Here is a 20,815-nt window from a genome sequence, read left to right as displayed (position 1 = left end):
AGACATACAAGCCACAGCAGAGCAGGTGTCTTTAAGATGGGTTTCCAGCTCCACTGAAGCAAATCAAGGCACACTCAAAATGCGTTTATGGTCTCTGAGGAACAGTGTCCCGCACTTTAGGAACATGACTGTGTCATGGTTTACTTCCTTTATTTTATTTATTTCTTAATATAAGACATATCTGTGAACCAGAATGCCAGGGAGAGCTGAAGATCTCACTTTCACAGAAGGAATAGTTGCACCAGCTATTGGTTTCTCAACAGAGAAAATCAGAAAAGTATCACAGACTATTTTAAATATCAGGAAAGAAAAGGCAAAGGAAGCCAGCCAAGTGACTGGAGTCAGAACACAGCTGGACATATATGTTTAGACACATGAAATGCAGCAGTACTACCCAGATTCAGCCTACTTCCAAGGGTCTTAGAAGCCGATAGGATTCAAAAGACCACTTATCAACTTATGAAAATTTATTACCCGTTAGCTTCTAAGATACGAGTGCAAGCCTCTTCAGAGATCACAAATTAAACAAGTCGTAACTTAAAGGTAGGATGGAGAGAGTGTCACAGTCAACACATTTCTGATGCAAGTTCAAGAAGGGAGGAAGAGCTAACTGTCTTTGGTAGACATTCTTTCCTGTAGCACATGTCAAGGTGCACTGGCAACACAGGGATATGTGGGTTACTCCCACCTCATTGTTACATACCAATTTGTTCCAGTCTACAAGCTTGTAACACAGTAATATCATGCAAGACAGGAGTGCCAGGGAAACTACTCCCATTTTTAGAATGAAGGACAGTGAAGTTCACAGGCTTACCTTTTTTTGAAACTGTCTAGACATACAGTTTTTCAGTTCCATGAAACATTCAAAGGAACTGACATAAGATTCTCTACAAGTAATGCAAGAAGATGAATTACTAGCTCATCCAGATTAACCTCCACAATTATAGACTTTTCTACAATCCCCAAAACTCTTCTGATGTCCAGTATGAACTGTGTCATCATACACTGTCAAGAATATTTGGTGGTACAAGATCAAGAACAGCAGACCCAACAAGTTTCCCCAACTAAGAACAGAGAACCGGAGACTATAGATGACAGCTTGTGCTTGTCATGTATGAGTTAGTTTCCAGGCACTACAAGAACTACAAGCTGATACAGTGAAGCAACATTTAAACTCAGCTTCCCGCTCCCTGCTGCAGAGCCAACCATGCGGATCAGGTAAAGGTAAAAGCCTTTGGCGCACAGACAGAAAGCATCGAGCAGACTGCAAAGGTGCAAGAACGCAGCAGCTGCTTTAGCTTACCATACGTCTCCGATCTACTCTCCTCCGAACTAGACTTTGTCTTCTTGGAGGAGCTATCTGCACGAGAGCAGGAGAAAAGGAGAGAGAGATATAGAAAATATGGAGACCAAACATGAGAAAAAAAAAAACCTTCATGGAAAACAGGCTGATTTATTAGGTTATATCGTGCAAAACACAAAAAGATGCGAACAAAACATAGGTGAAACACTTGGAATAAGGTGTGAATAATTCAAGCATGAAGACACAGGTAACACAACAAAGTATCTACTAGAGAATCTAAAACACAATAAAACAATTTTTCTCCTATGCCAATAAGTGAACTATGGAAAACACTCTGGATAAAATAGAAACACTGTGACATTTATCCCAGAGTAAATAGCAGACTTATGCATTCTGAATTAACCCCTTAAAAAGAAAGGAATTTTAAGAAGGCTACAGTATAGAGTTCATCCACAAGACCTGATAGCAAGCATCATGGAAGGTAACAGTTGTCAAAAATAGAATTACTTTTATCTAATTAAGATTGGAGAATTCCTAAGCTTGCTTCTGAAAAAAAAAAAAAAAAAAGAAAGAAAGAAAGAAAGAAAGAAAGAAAGAAAGCCACCCAAATTCTCTCTGCTAGATCAGTTCATAGTCTGAGACCTTCTCCTAGCCAACCCAACCTGAAATAATTCTACATTATCTTTTCCCAAGGACAAAGGAAAAGCCAGCAACAACAAATTGAGATTTTCTCTTCTCTAAGTTTTTTTTTTTTTTTTTAATAAACAGATTTTAAAAGTTCATTTTAATTATTTTGTACATAGTAGGAAGGAGTCATGCAGCTAGTGGCAGGGAACATTAACTAACAGGATGGTTTATAAACAAAAGTTTGAGCCACCTTGTGCACCAACACATTCTACAAGTTCTACAACCTTTAGATTCAACTCTCATCTCTTCCACAAGCCCCAGCAGAATGACTGGACTGAATAGCAGAATGCACAGACATGAAAAACACAGATTGCATAGGGCCAGGAGGCTCAGACAAGAGCCTGTCATACATTTCATGGACGTACACAGCAGTCACTGAGTTAGTGTTTCAGAGAGAGAAGGAAGAATCCCTACATGCGTCCTCATTTCCAAGACAGCAGCGCATAGGCTGATCAACTCAACCCAGATTTCTATAGAAGATTTTTTTAAAAAAAATGGATAATATATCCTTTAAAAAAAAATTAAGTTTATTTAAAATTATCATGTTGAAAAGTACAGATTAACTTCAAAAGCGACAAAGAGGGTTCAAAATTTACTGAAGCTCAAACCCCCCAAAGAACAGTCAGCTGTTCTCACTCAACTGACACTAAGAACTCTGCCTCACTTTTTCCCTACTAAATCACTGAAAAGAGCCAACTAATTACAATATTTGCCAAATGAAATTTCAGACCATCTTTTTTGAAATAGAAAGTAGCTACAACTATTCACTGATAGCACTAATATAGATTTAGTCTTGCACAGTTAACAGCCACTATGTCTGTTTAAAAGCAACTCTATATTCATTTCAATGCCTGGATGATTCAAAAAAGCTTTTGCAATCACAGAGCACAACACAACTCTTCAAAACCATACTCATTAACACATCAGAACCCTTTTTATTCCAGTCCTGAGTACCTTTCAAATTGAAGTCTAGATTTTCATCCATGAAGTTTTAAGACTTTACCTGTAGGATCAAAGTCGTGTGTACTACTGCAGCGTTCAACCTTCTGCTTCTTGTCAGCTGGAGACTCTCTGCTCAGAATGCTGCCATGTCTGCGTCAAACCAAAGAAGACCATCTTGACTACTTTACCACAAAAGCATTGCTTAACTAGAGATTTCTTTCTAAATAAGCTTAAGTAGTTCCATCTGCTAACAAGGAACTTACATAACAAAAAGGTATATATTAAGTCCACCTCAAAATTTATTCCTGATCAGACCGAATTTCAAGAGGAAAGCTTATCTCCCTCAAAATATTTAAAAGTGTATCTAGCTTCTAGGAACAGTTTCTTTAGCCTTTCAGATTAGTAGAAGTATGTATCCTCTCTGTATCATTCAAAAGCTGGTGATACTTTATTTTAAAAGGAATACAAATTTAAGTGACATAAAACTGAAGAAAACTCCTAAAATCTTCCTTAATTCCACTTCCTGTCCCAGCAACCCTTACAGCTCTTTATATGCAAAAATTAAAGATTCACAACAAAATCCTCCCTGAAGGAAGTGTCTGTACATCATGCACCAACCTAGGGTCACTTTCTCTGGCCATCTCAAATTCCACATTAAACCAGCCAGTGCACATAACAAATGCAAATGGTAACACTATGCCACGCACTTTAAGTATGTCAGCCAACCATATTTTGGGCACCCAGTCCTGATCCAGATACTTAATTTCCTCACATCAGTAACAGATCCTGCTACCTAGATATGTGAACCTATATTTTCCTTTTAAAAGATCTCCTTCCTCAAAAATGCTGTATCATAATTGGCAATACAGATAACCTGCAAAACTTCAGTAACTCACCTTGTAGGTTTTTTGAGAGGAAACCTGGAAAGAAGAAACAACATAAGTTTAATGAACTCTTCTTTTTGGTTCTCAATATTATGTTTAATATCAACATTTATGCTTAAAAACAAATAGACATTTTATACTTCCATAACGCTCTAACAAGAGAATAATCAAGACAGTTTTGTTCTTATACTTCAGCTAATTATTAGTCCATTACATCTGATTCAATGTAAAGAATTACTATGAATATAGTTAAGGTCTCAAACAGAAGTAAGAGCAGAAGTAGAACTGGAGCTCTCAAATCCAGCATCTTTCTTTTTCATTAGTGGAACACCTCATGGATCATTTTCCTCTCATAACAAGTAGTTCCATACTCTAAGAATTAATATAGTTTAATTGCTTTGTCCTGTTGATGGATTTATTACCTGGTGTGTAATAACTGAAAATTCTCCTACAACTGAGACATTCCAATTATCTCTCTCCTATGTGGACACTGCGGTATCTAATAATGTTAGAGCTCGTGCGACCATCTCTTCCTAACAATATCTCTATTTCCCTGAAAGCGTAAGAATTTGCCATCTTTGAGACATGTAGAAAGTCAAGTTTAGCACTAATTTTATTAACTATTCCAAAATTACTGGAACATGCAGACAATATAAACAACAGGAACCCACAGTCAAAGGGCGGCAGAAACGTATCCATTATTAATTACGGAAAAGAAGGAGGAATTAGGAAATCCCTATTTTTTCCTTGAATTAACACAGAAAAATGACAAAGCTAGGGGTGTGCCAGTCACCATACTGCAACAATTTCTCCTTTGAAAAAACAAAACTAGTGTTTTCTCAAAATCTTCTAGAAACTAGTAGCTCTACTACTACTCACTTAATATTTTTAGATTCTTTACCTGCAAAGCAATACAACCATTTAGAGCCATACATGTACTTGTGAAAAAAAAAAAAAAGAATATACAATTTAAGTCACTTTTTTGTCTAAATGAGCACAACAACGACTATTATAGCTGAAAGAAACTCCCCTTTCCCTCCACCCTCTTTGCTTACCGCGTTCAGTTTCTGCTGTTATTCACACAGCAAGGGGTGGGAGGGCAGGAAGAGATTCAACTTAAAAAGGTCTAACGGCACAAAAATCAGCAGGGCATGACACTAATTTTAATTTCCCCCCGCCCCAGTTTAAACAGGCCTACTCGGTAAAGGCCAGTATTCCCATGGCGAGTCTGCACTAGGAAAAGAGGAGAACACACCAACACAGTAGAGTCCAACAGACCTCTCTTCCAAACTCGGACTCAGCCTTGTCCTTGGCCTGTGCGGCCAAATGGGTCGGAGGCAAACAGCTCTCCCCGAGCACGTCCTCTCCCAGCAAAGACGCCTCAAGTACCGTCAGGCAGAGGGCTCAGGAGGTGCACCCCTCCTTCCAAGCTGCTTCCTCCAAAGAAGGAGCACCTAGTCACCTACTCCTTTCTACAATAACATACACAGGGACCCAGCCAGAAGTAGAACAGTCTTAGATCTCTAGTTCCCTTGCAATTCCTTGAAAAACAGAAGTGATTACAGAGTGGTAATACCCAACTTAATCTCTCCCTTCAAATAACAGGTATCTGTTGAAATATATAAGCACAGAAAACGCTGGCCAGCTCACACACGCTAAACCCCTATGCAAGCACACACAAATGTGGCAACCCTAGTCTCCATCTGAAGGGAGTATCTCACAATGTACGAGGCAAATGAAAATAAAATGACACTAGCCGTGTCATCTGTATATTAACTGAAAATAACGTTTGCCATCTTTAAGATAACAGTATAAAAATCAGCTGAAACGCTCCAAAGCTTTCAATACTAAGGGGACAGAGAGGCTCTCTGATGGCGTAAGTCTCAAAGAAGTTTATCAATCACGAACAAAATAAAAAAACTTTGCATAAAGGCTCAACAAAAAGCGGCAGTCCTCTTTCCTCCTCCCAAAAGCCAAGACGCATCATTTTCATCACAGAAGTCTGAGAAATCCACTCTGACTCAGATGAGAAATGCATACCTAGTCCCAGCTCTCCTCATTCTGTTCTACCTGCAAAGTCAAATCTCTTTAACATTCAGTTACAAATTCTAGGCAGTAAAGAACTACTCAGTGCAAGACAGACACCTTGAATCCCAAAGCAAAGAAAACTCGGAAGTCATCTCAGGCCAACCTAACGTGTCAACCAGAAAAGAAGAAAGGGAGACTAAGGGATCAGGGAAAGGCAATCCATCCTTCCAGAGTAGGGAAGAGTTCAGAAGATGAATTATAATGTTTTTTAAAAAATCAAATGCACTTCAACTTTTGAGTTGCATGGAAAGAATTAAAATTACTAACAGAACTACTTTAATGAAGCATTTCAGTGAAAAATTTTATCCCAAAGTGTTTCCAACCAAGCCCCCATAACTCCAGATGCATACTACTGTGTGCAAAGAAACAATCCACAAACAAAAATGAAATTAGTTCTCTGCTGCACTTTTTTGGGTAGTTCAGAGTTACTTATTATCTGTTCAAACAGGTGCGAACTTTAAATTTTAGTAGTCTAGAGGTTAGGTAAAACATTTTAATTTTTTTTAATATGTAAGCCGTTGACTTTATTTTTAAGGTTCTAAAGCTTTTTATACAGCGGTATACAGTAACACTAAAATAACGAGGAACTCTTTCTGCTTAGAGGTTAACGGTGCATGTAGAAGTCTCACCGAGCAGGAGCTAGAATCTCCCAGCTTCCTATTCTGAGGTCCTAACCATATTCACAGTCTCAGGTGTGATGCTTCTGTACAAACCACGAGGACTTACAAGGAGCCAGCTAGTTTTGGCAAAATCAAAAATACTAAGGCAAAACTTATCGAAAGAGCCCCTGAGTCCACCCCTGGACGCGCAGCAGCCCACGGCTTACTCCTTCGGGCTGAGCCTTCCCCCGGGCAGCGCCGCGCTCTGCTCGGCCGAGCAATGCCGCCTGCGTCCAAGGGCGCGGGGAGCCGGAGCATGCCGGGAGAGGTTCCCGGAAGCGCCCGAGCCCCTCGGCCGTGAGCCAGTTTCCTGAGTTTCTTTCTTCTCCGAAGCGGGGAGGGAGGGCCGTGGTGGGGAAGCAGGGCCGGCAGCAGGTCACGATCACGGCGAAGCCTTTCTGGCACACTTAGCGCATTCCCAAGAAACAGTGAGACAAATCTCCAGGTTCTCTCCCGCACTACGTTTCTCCCTCCAGTTGCTCTGCTCTGCTTCAGAGGTATTCGGTAAAGCTAATGAAGTAGGACGGGGTTGGCCCTTGTTCAGCTACACGAGAGGTGAAGTAGTAACCAGCCCCCGTTCCCCCCCTCGCCGCCCTGCTCCTCCCACAACCCTCCAAGACCTGAAATAGTTCCAGACCACTGACTTATAAAATCAGAGAAATGAGACATGGAGTAAACTGCTGAGTTAAGACCAGAAGTATGTTCTTAATGTCCTTGCTAGCCAGATTGTGGGGAGCACTCAGTACAAGAAGTTTCTCTTCTTTCCCCAAATTCCTAACCGAATACTTCCTAGCATTTCTTGGTTTGCTGAAGATGTCCTTCAGCTCCCCAGTACTATGTCACTCGCATATGACAGCAAAAAGCAGAGTACGAGCAAGTGGACAAATGAAGTACAATCACAGAACACAGAAGAGTCTCCATGAATTTATTCAACAACTTCTTTTTACTGCACTTCACCTTACTTTGAAACAGTATTATGTTCAAAATATATATAGTGTATAAAATGCATTTCACCCAGTACTGTAAACACCATGCAAGCTGGAGGGTGCGGTTAACAGCTGGAGATCTAACTCCAAATTTAGCTGGCAAGCTCAGGCTATACAATAAAACCCTGTAGACATTTTGTCTGATAACTGACGAACATCAGCACATTTTCAAACAAGTTGTTCCACTCTCTCAACTCCCAAATACCAGGAACAATTAAAAGCCAAGTCTCATTTTGTTTTTAAAATACCAACTCAAATTATTTAAGTAATTTAAATGCATCCAATTACTAAAAGTATGTCTTGTTAGTCATGCTGTATTAGGAAAATCTATTTACCAAAAAGCAAAGCAAGAAAAATACACCTACAATTACTAGCACTGTGGATTAAAAATTACATCTCTCCAAGTTATCACACATATGCATACACCATTCAGTACTGGACCAGTGCCTAAAAAGTACCTTGAAACCAAGACAAAAAAAGATAGTTTTCAGATTTAATGTGTCAAAACACACCAGAGTTAGGAAGGATTCCCAGTTTCTAGCAGTACAAAGCATTCCATTCTAGCCCTGGAGGTTGAAAATATATCTGACCATAAATAGCACAGCATTCAGATAACCATGTTGGGTTTTTTTTTTCCTCCCTTACTAAAATATTACTAGAATTCAAGTATCTGCTATCTCAAAAACTGATCAAAGAGGAAAAATATTTAGATTCAGACAAGGGCCTCAACCTTGGAAATACTTATTCATGTGCCTAACTTTAGTTCTATTTACTTCAGTAGGACTCCTCACATGCCTGAAATTAAGCTTGTGTGTTTGCATGATGGAAGTATAAATTACTACAACTTGTGCTGAGATGAGTAAGAATTATTGTGAAACCCATACAAAAGAGAACAGCCAAAAACTGCTTGCTTGACAGAACTAATCTTTAATTAGGAGATGAACAGTTGCACTAGCAGCTTCTTCATTGCTTTATTAGTTTCATTTAAATAAGAGGTTGCTTGCTACAGACAAACCCTCTTGCAGAATTCTAAGTTTGACAGAGAAGCAGCAAAAAAACCCACCCACCCAAAACCCAAGAGGGATGAGAAATATTACGGTTTCATTCCTTTATTTATCCTATTCTTCTCACACCTTTAGAAAGAGGAATACCAAACATAACTCAAAGTTCTTCCTTACCCCCCAACACGGCTATTTAAAATTACATCATCCTGCTTCAGACTGTTTTCACCAAGTAATTAGTCAATGAGGAGCCTCTTGCCAGCAGCACCTCCATGGATTTTAGTCACAAAACAAGTTGTTTAACTGTCAGCTATACTTCTGGGAGACCAAGCTGGATTCTGCTCTGCTCTTGCTCATATATACACCTCAAAAGAGCCTATAATAGAAGAACTGAAATCAGTTCCTAGGTAACACTTAAAACCAGTCAACAGCTTTCACTTCACTACTTTATTTCTTGTGCATACAACTCCTTCAGCACCTACTAGGCTTCATTTTCAAAACTCTGGTAGGCTCCACACTGACAGAAGTCAGAAAAGGTAATATTTCCTCTGCCATTTCAGCGGGCTTAAACAAGTGCTTCAGAAGTACAGTAAACATGGATGCCACTTTGCAGTTATTTCCAGAATTTTATCCTGAAAGCAACTGGGAGAAAGAGAAAAAGAAAGCCTGTTTATTTTCCCAGTTTGCAGATACACACATCCGCCCCAGCACTTGGTTGCTGGGCTTAGAAGCCTCGAGAAAGGTATTACGGGAGAGCGCTGACATGATCTGAACGAAAGCAGTACCAATGTGACCTTAACACAGAGCTACAGGCAGTCTTCTGTCACAACAAAAAGGGGTAGACACGTTCTGTACAGGACAGTGGATGAGTAAAAGGAACTGATGAAACAGCAAATGACAGGCGGATGGAGAGAAACACAGATGCAGCAGTGGGCAACTACTAGCAACCAAGAAAAAAAAAGCAGGAAAATCTGCTATTTCACTATCCAGCCAACAGACTACAGCTGTGACCACATCAGCTATTCTGTGGACAAAACATTCAACACATCAAGTCTCTTTACCTTCACATTCACCCACTTAAAAAGCAGGTTTATGCATTGTCATCTTTTCCCACTACCAGAGCTCAGAAAACCACAGATTTTTCTTCCTCAAAAAAAATCCAACTGCAGAGCGAGAACAACACATTGCAATGCAAGATGCAGTAAAACAACAAAGCTGAAGAAAGCAACCAAACGGCATGAATTCCTGTTACCACTCAGAGCCAATGTGCAGATCTAATGTGCTTGTAGCAAGGAAGAGGTGAAACTGAGCTGGGCAATAAAAAAAAAATTCCTTGTTATTTTTGCAGGAGTCCAACGCAGCACACAGCTGACAAAATGACTCATAGAAGAATCGTTCACGGCATTATTAGCTTTAGATTACTGATTGCTTTCTGAACAGGCCTAGTTTCTGCCTTCTGAGAAAGAACATAGGCAATTCAGTGAAGTGACCTGAAAGCCTATATAGCTGCTATCTTTCTGTGTTGACTCCACAGAGTTCTCCGTATTCTACACCCTGGCAGTAACTTCAGTGTTGGATTTGACCTGATGAAGGACAAATGAGCACCTCCAGCTTGGTCAATATTTCATTTATCTGGTCCAGCAGTGTTTCTGTTCAGAACTAGAATAGGCCATGCAATTTTCCTCTTAGGAAAGAAAATGAAGAGTAGCTGATATAGTCCATCAGCACATTTCTTGATGGATCAGTAGAAATAGCCTTTCCCAAGTCTGGAAAGCTACCAGGTTTCTGATGATTTGTAAAGAAAAGGTCGAGATTCAGAGAAGAAGGTATTTCTACAGAGAAAGTCTACCATGACTTCTGCTGGGAGTACCTTCCCATCGCAGGGACATTTCCTCTACCAGCATCACTGGAGGGAAGAGGATTGCTGCAGAGCATCATTGCATAGATTCTGGCAAGCTTTCATTCTTGCAGTTAGCCAGAGATTTATTTTAGGTGAGTTTTTTGTTTGTTTGTTTGTTTGTTTGAGTGCATTGGAGAGAAGGTGGCAGCAAAAAAAAAAGAAAGCAAGAGGAAAGTCAGTTAAAAAGACAACAAAACCCAAAACACACAACTTCTTCAAAAAATATGTATAGAAAAACTCTTTGAGACTGTGCTTCTATATAAGGAGGCACACAGAATTTCCTGATGATAGAGGTACTATGCCCATCCAAATGAATTTTACTCCCTTGGGGAAACATCTCTTTGCAAATAGATGTGTTCAACTCTGAAAGGAGCTTGCAGTTGTGTCTGTTAAACAGATAAATAAAAGAAAGAGGCAAGTATTGTACTCAGAGTATACTATAGCCAGCTGCAGTTCTGTCCTTAGCACCCTTACCAAGTAAAGTTTTCAGACTGGAGAGTTTTGTATTTCTCTAAGAACAGTAACGTTTGGAAAGGGTAGAAGAAAAGCATCTCTAGAGAAGTTTCATCCACAGTTCAGTCATTCAGTCCAAGCCCAAGCAAGTGCCTCAGCTATTTTCCATGACACAAGCACTCGGATTTTTCCAAGAGCTGATGTCAGGGCTTTTCATGGAGAAAGAACTGCATTTACAGGGCAGGCAAGGAAGGAGGGCTTCCCCAGCAGCTATTCTCAATGTGGCCTTTGTGCTGCTCTGCTGCTGAAGCCAGGACCCTGCAAGAACTCTCAGTCCCCACAGAAATTCTACAAAGAGGAGGGGACATTTGCAGAGACATTTTCAGCAGCAAGGACTATTCTTCCACTCCTGACTGACTTCCAAGGCTCAGAACCATCAGTTTTCCATCTCCAGGGCCTGAAGTTACAGCCCCTTAAGACAAGGACACCTATTGTTCAATAGCTCTACAACTGAGTAGGAGCAGGCAAACAAACTAAAACTAGGGAAGGGGGCAGTAGAAGAGCACATAAATAAAACAAGTTGCTCAAGCTTCCCTAACACTGCTTCTAGATACAGCCTAAAAGCATGATTCAAGCAATAGTGATCTGGTTTGCCCAGAAAATACCTTTCGGAGCAGGAATAAACTCTGTCCTGAAACTGATCAAGAAAAGAGCTCCCCAAATCACAGGTGATTTCCTAGCAGTCTCCCAACTGGATTGGTTACAAGTTACCAAGTCAGTCTGTTTCCAACTCTGGGAAAGAACAATTAGCAACCCTGAAATGGAAAAAAAAAATCAATGAAACGCACACACCAATTATATTACCAAAGGTCAAGCACCCTTTAAAAACACCTTCAGAAATTGTTATCATAACAATATTAAAAAATATTCTGCTGCACCATGAAACAGAGAAATGTCAAAATTTTTTTGCAAGATTTTAATCGAGTTACGCACTTAATAGAATTGAGCAAGTATTGAAAAAATGGTCAAGCCTGGTGATATCAGAAATTACGCCCAGGATTTTAAGCTTCTTCATTTATTTTTAAGTAGGCTACGGACAAATATTTCCAGGCACAGAGAGCTCAAGCTTCCCCTGAAACAAGGAAAGGCATTTGAAATAACCAGGGTTTTCCTCCTCGTTTTTATATCATCTTGGCAACCTGAGCTTCAGCTTTTTGGGAAAAAAAATGCAGAATATGTGCATTTTGATTCTTTTCTCCATTTTTCCATTTCTGAAAATCATTTCAAATCCCTTGGTCACAGACTGCTCCACTATGGAAGAATCAAATAAAGCAACAAGGTTTCTTGAGCAGACAGGGTGTGGCAATCAAAATTAACCTGCCTCCCTAAACTGTAGCTAATTACGGGGAAATGAAATGTTTGCTTTGCTTGCCAATAATTGCAATACTGAGCTGGCTCAATGGAAGCAGCCCTACTCCCCACTACCATCCTCCTACACTAAGTATGGAAAAGCTTTCTGGTTAGATGCACACAAAAATCAAAGCAAGCAACAAAGGAACAAGAATGCTGTGGCAGACAATTTTATATTGTTAAATCAACCATAGAAACATAAAGCCTTCAACTGCCATGGGATTTGCTTTCACCCAATGCACACATAAGGGCTTGGAGATCATTCATGTTGTCGCAGCCCATCATGCAGTTTTTGCATTTCATTAAGCACCCAGCCTAGTTCCCTATCAATGCCATACCTAACTTGTGGCTGTTACAAACCAGCAACAAGACTATTGTGGAAACAGTTCTTAAAAACAGCAAAAGACAGCAATTAGAAAGGGAGGAGAAAGACACTGCAATACACCTGGAAGTGTAGCTTTCAAAATACTGTAACTCTAACTCCAATTACCCAGCTTTAAGTTTTGCAAATGTATGTACAAGGTTCAGAGCCAGATTTGAGTATATGGTCCACAGTTCACATTTCTGGTGAGTGAGTAAAGAAAGTTGCCTGGCACAGGAACATCATGCCTCTATCACACTTAAGTAATATATGTATCTCAGTTTTTGGATATCAGTAAGAAATAGTTCCTGTTAGGGAAAAAAAAAAAAAAAAAAAAAAAAAAAAAAAACAACTGTAAGAACTAGTTTCTATTTTCAACTGTAAAATCTAGAACTAGTTCCCCAACTTCTAATCTCAGGAAGTTCTAAAGTAGATCTAAAACGAACATCATTACCTACATCTTGACCATTCCTCCAGCATGCCTTTCAAAAACTGTTTTAAAAAAAGGACCAACAAGGTTAAGTTCTTCTATCCCTCAATATTATGAATACATACATGAGTTAACATTATTTCATTGCAATTTTACTTCAACATAGATTTTGCTGTAATTTGAAGATATTAAAAGAAACATACTAATGCCTTCACTATTGGATTTATATTTAAAATGTACTATATAATGCAAAATACAGTTAATTCTATAGCTTCTATAATAAAGTCAGTATGTCTAACACATTAGCTCCAGGAAAGGCATCTTGTCTTAATTTATATTTTCCTTCAATTCTCTGTTGGTTTGTATTAAAGGTTAATGTACATTACTGATCTAGAAGTGTAATGTCAACATTTCAAGCTCAAGACTTATCTTTCATCAGAGCTAGGAATTTATCAGTTCACAGCTAAGCAGACACTTAGGCAAAAAGCATTTTCAGCTCTGCCTTTGCTATCCCACTCAGTCATGAACCTTTAGTCACACTACACCCATTCTGTATGGGATTTGCAGACAACATCCACTCTTATGACCTTTGCAAAGCTTCTAAATATTTGCCAGTTGCAATAAACTAATTTACAGCTAATATGTCTTAAACTACCCAAAGGCAAAATGCTCTCAGTGGAATAATTTACACCAAGGAAAAGTGGGATATGCACACTATTTTACAAACAGAAGCTGTAGCACAGAGAGAACCAAGAAATCATTACCACACTGTTGCTTAACCTGTATTGTGTCTTATTAATACTTCATAGCTTCCAATGTAGACAAATTTTCCTGGCAAAGTTTCGCTAATGTAGATGCAAATACTAAGAGCAATAGTATTAGTGTGACACCAACAGTATAAACTATTTGAAACTAAACTAAATTAAAAATATGTAACTAATTTAACATTTTACCCTCTTTGCTTCCACACCTCCAAAGAGTGTTTTTATCATAGAATAAATTCATATTGGAAAAAAAAGTAGCCATGGGAAATTTTATATTTTCTCAGTTGGCCTGAATTTAGAAAAATTGAAATGTGTGACAGAAATTTAACTATAAAGAGATCAGAGCACTATATACTAATGTTAAAGTCATCTTACATTGTTTACATTGCCTAATAAAAATGAAGAGACCTCAGTGGTATGCTTTTACTTACTCCTCCCCTGAAATGCAGGTCTCACCTACAAAACACAAGGCAAAAATTGCACACACCATCCATTACATGAAAAGTGAAAGATTTACACAGGCATCCATGGCAAGCCTTGTTCTTTACATTTCATCAGCCCCTTCAGTTAAGTTACAGGATGAATCCAGACAGACCAATTGCAAGGAACTAGAGCAGAACATAGGATTAAGACTTCACAGTAAGACCAGTCCCTGTTTCTTCTACTATAAAATGGAAGGGAAAAAACAGTAGTGAAGCAATGATACTTGTAAAATGGCTCAAGATCCTGAGAACAGCACATGAGCCAAATACATTGCTATTAATAGACCTCTGAATATGTTTGCATTAGTATTTTCCTTTTGGTTCTCTTAAAAGAAATAAATAAAAATACAAGAAGAAAAGAAAAAAAAAAAACATTTACTGAGGAAACATATCAGCTGCCTTTTAAAAGGTGACAGCAGTGAAATTCCTCAGGATGTGGCAGCAGCACAGAGATAACCAAGCTTTCAGAAACCTCAATATCAGTTTTAAGTTGTTTCCCTGCCTCCCTTTCACTTGCACCAGTTCTCAGCACCGCCTCCTTATAACAGGCACAAAGCTGAGAACTGTCAACTCTCATAGACTTCGGTGAGAGCAGAGCTTGCAGTAACTTGCAGATTGCCACTCAGTATTTTAGAGTTGCCTCTTCATATCAGAGCCACCTGGAGTACTGCCTGCCTGAAAAACGAGCATCTGTCCACAAAGGGAAGTGCCTACTTCATAGCATATTCCCCCAAGGAGGAAAATAAAATAAACAAAACATCAAAACAAATACCCAGTAGTGATTAGCATTTCACATCCCTTTCACATCAAGTTCTGAAACCCATCGGTTAGCAGAAACTACTGCAAATAGAGATAAGTCTCTCAATGAGCTCATTGCTGTCACTGTATTAATGCTGTCTCAGTTCTGCACCAGCAGTACTGTTTAGACCATCAGTTTAACTATCCTCTACTGATGCAATCTGAACACCTTACAATAAAATCCAGAAAAGGATAAGATTAATGAAAACTACATTCAGGGGGGAAAAAAAAAATCTCAAAGATGTTTTCTTGAACACCAATAGCTAATTTAAAAAATCAATGCCTATAAAGATGAGCTTATCAAAATCCTGTTCATTTAAATTGCAAAAGCTAGTGAGAAGGTTCAGGTAACGTGCAAAAGAGCTAGTATGTAATTCAGCACGGGGAATTGTAAAGAAGCTAGTGCTGCCAGCATCTACTTGCCAGACACCTTTCCTAGCTGTCAAAACCTTTGTTCTTGAGCTGAGAAATGGAAGTATGGATTTTCTTAGTAAGCATATGTAACTGGCCATTTTTAGAATGAAAATACAAAAAAAGAAACTATAGTTTCACACAACAGCTGCTTAAGAAAAAGCAAAACAAAATCCCGTAAGAGAACAACCTCTCCCCATCCTCTTTAATTCCCAATAAATATTACAAGAAAAATTCTTCCTCTCTTCTCTGTATTCAGGAAAGCTATTATTTTTTCGTTTTCCAGCATATTCATACATCAAAGAATAGGAACAAAGAGTCTCGGATATTACCTGGTTCACAAGACACAATCAGCTGAACAGGGAGATCCCAAAGGCCCATTTCTGGGGGAGTACAGTGAGACCAAGGCCCCTCCAAAGAGCGCAAGCTACCCCTCTCAGAGGCTTGCTGCTTTTCTTACGCTCACCCGATATCCTTGGAAAGGCATCTGTCCGATTGTTTCACTGACCACTTGAGGGATGGGAAGAAACTCCACCTCTTCTCTCCCACCTCCTCCCAGCCCGCATCAGCTGTGGCCCAGCACTGCGCTGCGAACGGGGACGGGCAGAGCACAGCACCAGCACGCGCTCCGTGGGGCTGCAAGCACAAGGAAGCAGCGGAGGGCTGGGATTTTAAAATTTAGCATTTCCAGCATCTTGAGGGAGAGAATCCAGTATCTCGGGGGAGAGAATATTACATATATATGTGCACATATACACACACATGCATATGTATTTTATTAAGTCAGATCACTCTGATCAAAGAAACTGCATCACATGAGACACATCAGTAAAGGATTGGCATAGGGCAGCAAGATTTTGCCTTCCACCCATTCCCGGCCTTTTTCACAGGGTCACACTGTGCCTTGTAATTTCTTTTATTTCTTCAGGCAATATTTAAAAAAAAAAGAAGAAAAAATAAATCGCTGATATGGCACTGGAAACAGCACACAGTATCTCTCCAAAAACCAGAACCTCTGTATTGTTTTAGAAGAGAAAAAGGTGGAAAAAGAGGATGAGAATAAAAGCATGCCTCGTTCTGTCACCCCGGGAAAGAAACTGGCAGGTCAAAACAGGCAGGCAGCGAGCTCACTGCTCTCACAACTGTATGACTGCTCGAGCCCTGGGGAAGAAGGTTCGGAGGGTGAAGGGGCTGTTTTCTTTTTCTGCCCCAATAACCTGATTAGGTTTGTGAGCAGTGCTAGCGGGATAGAAATTTCTTCACGCTACACTGTCTGTTTGTGTTTGATTAATGCAAATCTTCCCAGGGCTCTAACCATGCCCCAGGCAGTGTGATGCCTGCCACTCTGTTAACAATCATCCAAGCCACCACATGCAGCAGAACGAGCAGAGAGTCTTGTTTTAGCCTTTTCCATAAAACCATCTAACTCAACTGAAGTAACTTTCGGTGATTTGATTCAAATTACCATTCCAATTAAATTCTGTATCTTCCCTGAATTACGGTTGCTATTGAAAAGATCAAATTGCAGCAAACCACTTAATAAATTAATAGTAGTTTCTCTTGCATTCTACCAGTTCTCAAGTTTTTACAGAGCAAACTCACCACAACTTCTGTGCTGCCCAGTCCAATATGTGCTGGTACCAAATATAATCTGAAAGCCACAACTTTGCCAATGCTACAATTATGCAGCAGACAGGAAGCCAAAGAACTCAACTCCTACCCCTACATCTCTCTGCTCCACAGCTCTAAATATGCAATAACTTCCAGCCAGAGCATGTATTTTCCATGCCTTTATCTTTTCCTGTGGTATGCATTATCATTTTCTAAACAGTAGTAAGCTGTATTTAGTTGGTTCTCATTTTGAAACATTCTCTCAGCTTCTCATTTTCTAGGAACTTCACAAATTAGAAAAAAAAAAACAGTTCTTAGGAGAAAACATTAACAGAAGAAAGGCAAAAACCCCCAGTAAATAGCTAGCAGTTCTGATATTCACCGGCTAGCACCTCTTCTTCAAGCAGTCCTACAATACATCCAAAACAGAGAAAAAATAGACAGCAGTTCATTCTCTTTAAAGCAAACGAATATAAAATCACAAAGAGCTAAGGAAGTGGAGGAAAAATAATTCCAAATCCCAGTGCAGAGCTTCATATCCACTTTATTCATGCCTGAGAGAGAATCACGTGAACCAAACAGCCACTGCTAAGACACAAAGAGGGTGTCAAAACAGGAATATTTTTAAACATGGTCACATTTTAAAATTAAGAATTTCCTAATTCTTCTCCCTAATGCTCCTCAGTATGTAAGTAAAACGTATATAAAACAATGACAGCAGGCCAACATGCCTTACTCTACTAAAACACATTTTGCTTAAAACATTGTTTCTCCGATTCTTCCATTTTTCTGTATAATGAACTCATTCACTAACTGCAGCAGTCAAAACAAGGTACGCCACAAATAGAGCTTAGAAACGCAAGTCAGAATCACGTACCTATTCTCAGATCTACTCCCCTCTCGAGAAACTCATATTTCATAGCTGTGTGCCTCAATTTACCCTCCAATAAAACTAGATAATATTTACTGCAGAGAAATACCGCAAGTTTCATATTTCTAAGCCATTTTACAACTCTAAGAACAAAAATGTGTAACATTGCAGAGTATTATTTATTACATCCTTGCAAAACTCAAATTCCACTGAGCAGAGACTGCTCGCTTTTTTAAAATTCGCAGGTGAAATACTGGATTTGAAACCTTTTGAGTTAGCGAACAAATGGAGTAATACAACAGAAATACACTACAACGCTGTTGTGCCTTTACATCAAAAGAGACATTTTCAGTTTCTTTCAATACAAAAACTCCCTTACTGTCATCAACACATGGGAGAAAATTTTACCATGAATCAATCTTAAAAGCTTCAGAAGTAGACATTGCAGCCTTTTCTCTCCATTTCTACATTCCTGGACAATAAAAAGGAAAGGAAGGTAAAGAAGACACAGCAAGAGATGCTGCTTTTCACATCACTGAAAAAGAAACAGCTGCCAAAACAGAAGAAGGATGGTGAATGGTTCTTCGTCTCAATTAGGCAGATTTACTTGTCCTTAAAAAAAATGGGTAATAAGGCAATTAATCTACATTTGAAACATCACAACTGCAAGCTACAAGTCCTTCTATTTCAAGATAAACTTTCGAGAATTTCTACATCTCTCTGTTCTATCATTCTCTGTCAGCTAGCCACAATTTAGTCTCTGCTCCTGCCCTTGGATTCCCTACTGACTGAAAAATGCTTCACTTCTTGGCCATACACAAATCATATACCCTGAAATCAAAATAAGCAAAGTTTTTCTTCTTGTTAAATAACAGTATTAGCAGCTCTTAGCTGGTTAGGAAGGGATATGGTAAATATTTACGCAGAATTCACAGACCTTTACCCCAATAAGGAGCCAGGCATGGGAAAAGAACAGCTTCCCAGAGCTCCATACAGCGGAAGTGAAGTGGTCCCCAAGGGATGGAGTCCACACCCCTGCAAAAAAAAGAAAACCTATGAAGCTGCAACAAGAGCTCTGAATTTGATCACTACCACTGTGGAGTTTCTACAATAAAACATCAGAAGGCCTGAATACACTGAGGGCTAAGCATCCTGTCTGCAGCCTAGCTGAACAAGCTGAACCTCTCTCACAATTTGTGAGAAGTTCAAAGAGGCCAGGATGAAGAAGTCTAACACTTAAAAAGAACGTCGTTCAAATACTACCAGGAGACAGGATGAGTAGTGGCGAGTATGGTGAATGCTCATTTAGTGAAAACTCTTTATATTTAGTACATGTGCACTGTACTAAAAGCAAGCCTCCCCTTCCAATTTTCTCTAGGAGAAAGGGGTCAGAGCTCTCCTACTTCCATTTACAGTGGCACTTCGTTCTTGTCGCTGAAGAGAGCTGCAAACCACAGCTTGCTTTCACGCCTGTGCTGCTGCGCTTTCAGCTCACGCATCTTTTATTTTTCCTTTAGATTCACCTTGGTCTCTAACATCTCATCTTCACATGACTGATACCTGTTCTTCAATATGGTTTCTGACTGTAACAGCACACACGTTGCTGCTTTCAAAGCACAGATCACACTCTTTCAGAAACTTTTATTGGCCTGTAACATCAACATCTCACAAGCAGCTTCTGACTTAAGAAATCTTATGTCTGGCCACTTTTGGCATATTTTACAGAAAACAGAAGATGCCTAACAAATGAGTTAATGTTTCATTTGAATATCTGAAGCATGCTGCACTATATGTCAGCAGAAGTTAAAGATACAGAAGCTTCCTCTTCAGAATTTCTGCATGTCACACTAGACAATTTAAGAACTACTTACGGCACACAGAAATCTAATTTTGCAGTACCACTACTTGACATATACAAACCTTCTATTATCCCACCTCCTTAGAAACATGCCTGAAGTTTTCTGTACCTCATTCTTCTATTTTTTGAAGATGACTTGCATCACAGGAAATTGTTTTTTGCACTAAGAAAGTAGATCAACAATTATCAAAGTGGGGACACTATCCATATGATTTAACCCCATCTTAAGTATTCATCCATTCTATCCCATATCCATACCATAATCTTTTAAAAAAGACTGGCAAGAGAAGTGAAGGCAGCACTGTGAGGTAGAGAAAATAAGTTACAGATATTTGACATATAGAATATAACCGGCAAAGAAACTTAAATTGAATGCTATCAACCCACATGTAGGTAAGCAGACAGACCTGCAAGCTTTCAGGTTTCAGAGGTGTCTGATACAAGGGAGTTATTGAAGAGGTTTTAGATGAATTTTAGAGGTTTTAGAGGTTCTCATCCTAGATGCAGGATGAGAACCTCCTATAAATGCTCTTCAACTTTCTAAGTATATTAGCAGCTTCAACATATAATAAGTACAAAACAACAACAAGTATATTATACAGCTTTAACACTCACAAGATGGAATTACAGGGACAGGGATCTGCAGAATGACACCAAAATATAAACGAAGAACCAACAAGACAAGACCAAATCAAATATAGGATAAAAACTGGAGAAGTGCTACCCACTAAGGAATAAGCAAGGGCATTTTAGAGGTTAGAGATGTTGATAAACTGAGCAGGGTGGAAAAAATGTAAAAGTAGGGGTAGAAGAGAAGAAAATACAACAGCTCTCAATTTATTACTTCAGGCAGGACCCTATTTATTATGCACCTCACTGAATGATTCACCATAAAAACGCTCTAGCTTTGCTCTAT

At 39.3% G+C, this 20,815-nt stretch overlaps 1 protein-coding gene across 4 annotated transcripts in view; it reads right to left on the bottom strand.

Moving 5' to 3' along the window:
- Nucleotides 1–20,815, bottom strand: part of ARHGEF12 (Rho guanine nucleotide exchange factor 12) — a 78,226-nt gene that overhangs the window by 42,851 nt on the left and 14,560 nt on the right. For 2 of the 4 annotated variants that reach the window (XM_062594378.1, XM_062594380.1), the window contains exons 2-4: nt 3,829–3,852; nt 2,994–3,082; nt 1,304–1,360 (exon numbers count right to left, since the gene is read on the bottom strand). In XM_062594378.1, the coding sequence (XP_062450362.1) occupies nt 1,304–1,360; nt 2,994–3,082; nt 3,829–3,852 (170 nt within the window). Of the gene's footprint in view, nt 1–1,303; nt 1,361–2,993; nt 3,083–3,828; nt 3,853–11,568; nt 11,617–20,815 lie in introns of those variants that run through there. The other 2 variants (XM_062594381.1, XM_062594379.1) reach the window with 2 other exon arrangements.

Source organism: Rhea pennata, chromosome 24, assembly GCF_028389875.1.
Source record: "Rhea pennata isolate bPtePen1 chromosome 24, bPtePen1.pri, whole genome shotgun sequence".
Classification (NCBI taxonomy): Eukaryota; Metazoa; Chordata; class Aves; order Rheiformes; family Rheidae; genus Rhea; species Rhea pennata.
This window is presented reverse-complemented; position numbering and strand designations above follow the sequence as displayed.